At 41.6% G+C, this 6,344-nt stretch overlaps 1 protein-coding gene across 1 annotated transcript; it reads left to right on the plus strand.

The window, feature by feature from the left end:
* Window positions 1–1,977: 1,977 nt before the first annotated feature.
* LOC107491897 (uncharacterized) lies at window positions 1,978–3,156 on the plus strand. The gene has a single exon (XM_016112820.1). The coding sequence runs from the start codon at window positions 1,978–1,980 to the stop codon at window positions 3,154–3,156; it is 1,179 nt and encodes a 392-aa protein (XP_015968306.1).
* Window positions 3,157–6,344: the final 3,188 nt, after the last annotated feature.

Here is a 6,344-nt window from a genome sequence, read left to right on the forward strand (position 1 = left end):
CACTTCTCAAATATCACAAAAGATGTCCTAATCAATAATATGCATTCTAAGGCAATTCCTAGGGAGGACAACTCGGGACTCATACTCTTGATTATAGATTGTAGAATTGTTTGATGCAGAATTTGCGTGTTGGTTAGACTATACTCACAATTGGACTCATTTCCATTTCTATACCAATACAAAAATAACGTTCATCAAAATGCCGCCGTTGCCGGGGATTTGCTTATGTGTGCCATGTTATTGTTTAGGATGAATATGTGTATATGTACATACTTGCAATTTCTCTTGATTATTTGTTTGTTTGATTGTTAGTTAGGATTGATATTTGCTTAATTCCATTTGTTGTCATGAGCTTCATATTACCTTCTTTGTATGACGCGTTCACTACCGAATCTGAGCTTAGCACCATTTGATCCGAAAATCGAAAGAACTTTGCTTCACATAAGGCAATCTCGGAGGCGGTTAGCCTTTGAGGAGGGTGAAAAGGTTTTTACCAATTCACCAACCACATCCGAAGTGGACTCCGAACCGTCATTCGAAGAAGGCACTAGCTATTCTTCCTTTGATACTACTAATACTTCTTCTATTGATCTAAGTGCCGACATTATGGCCGCTCCAAGGAGGGTTACTCTCAAGGAACCGGGTGCACCAGACTTTATTTTTCAACCTCTCCAGTTGCTTCATCCAAACTTGAATGCGAATTTTGAACTCAATACCACATTAATTCATCTCCTACCTAAGTTTCATGGACTTCCCACACAAGATCCTATTAGACACCTCAAGGACTTTCATCATGTGTGCTCAACAACTAGGCGGGAAGGATCCGATGAAGTTGCTATATGGTTGTTCGCCTTCCTATTCTCTCTAGAGGGAAGAGCAAAAGAATGGTTTTACACTTTGCCTAGTGATGTTGCTACGATTTAGGACTTGCTTAGAAGAGTATTCCTAGATAAATTCTTGCCCGTAGAAATGACAGACAAGCTAAGAAAAGAGATCTCTATGATTGTACAAGGCAAAACGGAGACTCTATACGAGTATTGGGAGAAGTTTCGCAAGCTCCTTGACTCATGTCCCAACCACATGCTTGACACTCAAGTATTGCTTAGCTATATATGCCAAGGAATGAGAGAACAAGACAAGAATTTATTGGATGCATCTAGCAATGGTTCCTTGTCTAAGTATAGGACGGCGGAGGAGGCTTGGCAACTCATTAGCGACTTGGCCGAGTCCACTCAACATGGTAGACGGAGAATCAATTGCCCAAAGACTGTAAATGAAGTCTCCACTAGTAGTGAGACCACCGCTCTTGCCAAATCCTTGGGTGAGATGACAAACATTCTAAAGCAACTTCAACTTGATCAACAACAACCTCAATAACAACCTCAACCTCCACCACCCCCTCAACAACATAGTCAACAATCAGTCTCCCAAAAAGTGTGTGGTATTTGTTCTTGCTATTCCCACTATACAGACGAATGTCCAAGCCTTCAAGAAGATAACACCTTGGCGGCTACTCACAAATTCTATGACCGCCCGAATCAAGGATACTACCAACAAGGCGGTAATTTCAACCAAGGGTATCCTCACCAAGGAGGCAATTTCAGCCAAGGGGGTAGCAATTACAATCAAGGTTGGAGAGACAATTCCAACCAATGGAGGGACAATTACCAACAAGAAGGAAGGGATAACGGAGGTAACCAAAGATGGAACAACAAAAACTCACAAAATCGATACTCACAAAATCAACCATACCCTCAACAAAACTAACGAAGAAATTACCAAACCTACCAACCACCACACTAAAGACAACCACCTCAACCCAATCAACTACAAGCCCCTCAAATCACATACCCTTCCACTACTCCCAATCAAGATGATGCACTCCAGACCATTCTCTAAGGCCAAAAAGAACTTCAAACTACACTTGCCTCTGGTCTTACCGGTCTCACATTTACTCTACAAGCTCTTCTTGCACGCATGGAACCACCTTCCACTTCCATTCTTCAAGCCTCAAGTTTTAGTGCTATTCCTTCACAACCTCTATCCAATCCCAAGGGTGGCATCAATGCTATTACCTTGAGATCCGGAACACAATTGCAAGAAAGAAAGAAAAAGGAACCAAGCCCTATAATAGTAACTCAAGATAAGGAGGGAATTGAGATAGAAGAAGTTGAAGAGGAAGAAGAGGCACAAGTGGTAGTTGAAGATGAAATCTCCCAACCAACAAATGAAGTCTCCAAAGATGAGAAGGCTTTGGAAGAAGCAATTGCTCAACCAACCCCATTTCCAACATTAACAATGAAAGCTAGGAAGCACATAGAACTTGACCCCAAAATGGTGGAGATGTTCAAGAAAGTTGAGGTAACTATTCCTCTCTTTGATGCTATCCATCAAGTACCTAAGTATGAAAAATTTCTCAAGGATTTATGTATGAACAAAGATAGAATCCATGAGTTAGAAACTATTCCATTGGGGAGTTATATTTCGGCTTTGATGGGGGCATTGTCCGAGAAGTGTGATGATTTGGGCCCATGCATGGTTACTTGTACCATAGATGGAGTTCAATTCCTTGATTGTATGTGTGATCTCGGTGCATGTGTTAGTATTATGCCTCTTTCCATTTATCGTTTATTAAAGCTACCACCGTTGAGGCGATCGGCGGCTAGGTTTGTCTTAGCGGATAAGAGCATAATAACAGTGATAGGTGTGGCGAAAGACGTATTGGTGAACATAAAAGGGTTGGTGTTTCCAATCGATTTTTACGTCCCTGGGATGCCATCAAGTGGAGCCAACAGGACATCATCTATCCTACTTGGGAAGCCATTTTTGAGGACCTCTAGATTCAAGTTGGATGCCCACTCGGGAACCTACCCGTTTGAGATAGATGGGAGAGTCGTGAGTTTTAGCTTAGAAGAAGCCATGAAGCACCCACCGGAGAACCATTCCATATTCCGGTGTGACCTAATTGACAACATTGTGGCCGAAATGTATTATGAAAAGTTAGATGAGAAGCATATGATTGAAGAAGTAAGTGAAGACCCAAGTGAAGTGAACACATTACCCCATCCGGATCCTCTGGAAGTTCAAGTGTCAAGTCAAGGCCAAAAGCTAGAATTGAAGCCACTACCGCCCCTACCTAAAGTACTCATACCTTGATGAAGCCCACAAGTTCCCGGTAATTATTGCAAGGGAATTCACTCCTCCACAAGAAAAAAAGTTGCTACGTGTTTTGAGGAAGAATAAAAGGGCAATAGGGTGGAGCTTGGCAGATCTAGTTGGAATAAGCCCCCAAGTATGCGAGAACTGAATATTCCTAGAGGAAGGAGCTAAACCTGTTCGACAACCTCAATGGCGACTAAATCCTACCATTTTAGAGGTTGTGAAAAAAGAGGTTACCCGGTTATTAGAAGTGGACATCATCTACCCCATTTCGGATAGTGAATGGGTGAGTCCCGTTCATGTTGTATCAAAGAAATCCGGGGTGACCACAATAAAAAATGAGAGTGGAGAGCTTATAGCAACAAGGGTGCAAAACTCTTGGCGGGTGTGCATTGACTACCGAAGGTTGAACACGGCCACTAGAAAGGATCATTTTCCCCTACCGTTTATCGATCAAATGCTTGATCGTTTATCCGGTAAATCTCATTATTGTTTTCTAGAGGGCTACTCGGGGTAATTCCAAATACACATTGCTCTAGAGGACCAAGAAAAAACAACATTTACTTGCCCCTTTGGAACTTATGCCTATAAGCATATGCCATTCGGCTTATGCAATGCACCGACAACTTTCCAAAGGTGCATGATGAGCATATTTGCAGACTTCCTAGAGCAATGTATGGAAGTGTTCATGGATGACTTTAGCGTATATGGTGATTCTTTTGATCATTGCTTGGCTAATCTTGAAAAGATGCACTAAATCAAACCTTGTCTTAAATTTTGAAAAATGTCATTTGATGGTTAGGCAAGGCATTGTTTTAGGACGTATTGTTTCCAAAGAAGGCATTTTCGTAGATCCCGCAAAGATCAATGTTATATTTAGCTTGCCTTACCCCTCGTCTGAAAGGGAAGTCCGTTCGTTCCTTGGACATTGAGGATTTTACCAAAGATTTATCAAGGACTTTAGTAAGGTAGCATTTCCACTATCTCGATTGTTGCAAAAGGACATTGAGTTTGATCTAAGAAAGGAGTGCATCGAGGCTTTTGACAAGCTGAAGGTAGCATTGACCCAAGCTCCCATCGTGAGAGGCCCGGAATGGAGTCATCCGTTCGAAATAATGTGTGATGCTTCAAACTATGCGATGGGAGCCGCGTTAGCGCAACGCGAGGGTAAGAATCCATATGTCATAGCCTATGCATCAAAAACACTAGATGGAGCCTAATTCAACTACACTACTACTGAAAAAGATATCTTTACTATTGTTTTTGCTTTGGATAAATTCCGAGCTTACCTTCTTGGTTCTAAGGTAGTAGTGTATTCGGATCATGCGGCATTAAAGTATTTGTTGGCTAAAAAGGAATCCAAGCCGAGATTGATTAGATGGGTTTTATTGTTGCAATAATTTGACTTGGAAATCAAAGATAAGAGTGGTTCGCAAAACCTAGTGGCAGATCACTTATGTCATCTTGAACACACTAAAGGCGATGCCACTCCTATTAATGATTCTTTTCCCTTGGAGGGCTTGCATGCAATCTTGGAGGCCATTCCTTGGAATGCACCAATGGCCAATTACTTGGTATCCCGCACCTTTCCTCCCAATCTCTCCAAGCATCAAAAGGATAAGCTAAAAAGTCAATCCAAATACTACATATGGGATGAGCTATATCTTTGGAGATGTGGAGCAGATCAGGTAATTCGGAGGTGCATTCCACAAACCGAATTCCAGTCAATCTTGGAAGCTTGCCATTCCTCTGAGAGAGATGGACATTATGGACCTCAAAGGACGGCAAGATCCTCGATTGTGAATTTTGGTGGCTAACTCTTTTCAAGGACTCTTCTCTCTTTTGTAAATCTTGCTCTCATTGCCTTAGATTTGGTAATATCTCAAAAAAGGATGAAATACCCCAATAAACCACGCTATTTTGTGAAATCTTTGACATATGGAGTATTGACTTCATGGGGCCATTCCCAAACTCTAATGGTTTTCTCTATATTCTACTTGTCGTTGCTTATGTGTCCAAATGGGTGGAAGCGATACCCACCCGGACAGATGATGCTAACGTTGTCCTTTCTTTTGTGAGAAACAACATAATTTGTCGCTTTGGCTCACCACGAGCAATTGTGAGTGACCAAGGTTCACATTTTTGCAACAAAAGAATGGAAGGACTAATGCAGAAATACGGCATCATACATAAAGTAGCCACGACCTATCAGCCACAAACAAATGACCAAGCCGAAGTTTCCAATCGGGAGATCAAGCATGTGTTGGAAAGGATTGTGAAGCCTAATAGAAATGATTGGAGTGCCAATGTTACCGATGCACTTTGGGCCTACCGAATGGCATACAAGATGCCGATTGGCATGAGCCCCTTTCGGTTGGTGTATGGCAAAGCTTACCATCTTCTAGTGGAAGTCAAGCATAGAGCATATTGGGCCGTCAAGGAGTGCAATCCAAGCTTGGGTGGGGCCGGAGTTGAGAGAAAGCTTCAATTATTGGAATTAGAGAGTTTGAGACTAGAAGCCTATGAGAACTCTAGACTTTACAAGGAGAAAATAAAAGCCGTGCATGACAAGAACATAAGAAGAAGAGAGTTTAAAGTTGGTGATCTAGTCCTCCTTTACAACTCAAGATTGAGATTGTTGCCCGAAAAACTAAGGTCAAGATGGGAAGGACCATATCAAGTAAAAAAAGCGGAACCTTATGGGGTCTACCATTTGCGCCATCCCTCAAGTTCGGATATCTTCAAGGTTAATGGCATCGTCTCAAGTTGTATCATGGTGAGCAAATGAAGAGCAACAAAGAGATTGAGGTATTCCTCTTGGAAGACCCTTCTCCTAGCAAAGCAAATTGAGCTAGTAAAGGTCCAACTTAAGGGCATTAAACAAAAGTGCTAGGTGGGAGACACCCCACCATGGTGAGATCTATCCTTTTGACCTTTTTTTGTACATAATTCTTGAACTCTCTACTGATTTGTGATTGCTTATCTATTAAATTGCTTTCTTGGATCTGATTGAAGTCACCTTGGATGAATTGTTCATCAGAATTTGCACTAATTCTAAATAGATAGGTTGATAGTACGGTAGAAAACACCTCATTTTTTAGGTTTTACATGGAGTTTGGGTGTTTTTGGCCCCTTTGGCTAGCTACCTACGGAAATTATGATAAATGTGCAATTTTCATGACCAT

The sequence above is a fragment of the Arachis duranensis genome, chromosome 1 (assembly GCF_000817695.3).
Source record: "Arachis duranensis cultivar V14167 chromosome 1, aradu.V14167.gnm2.J7QH, whole genome shotgun sequence".
In the NCBI taxonomy this organism is placed as follows: Eukaryota; Viridiplantae; Streptophyta; class Magnoliopsida; order Fabales; family Fabaceae; genus Arachis; species Arachis duranensis.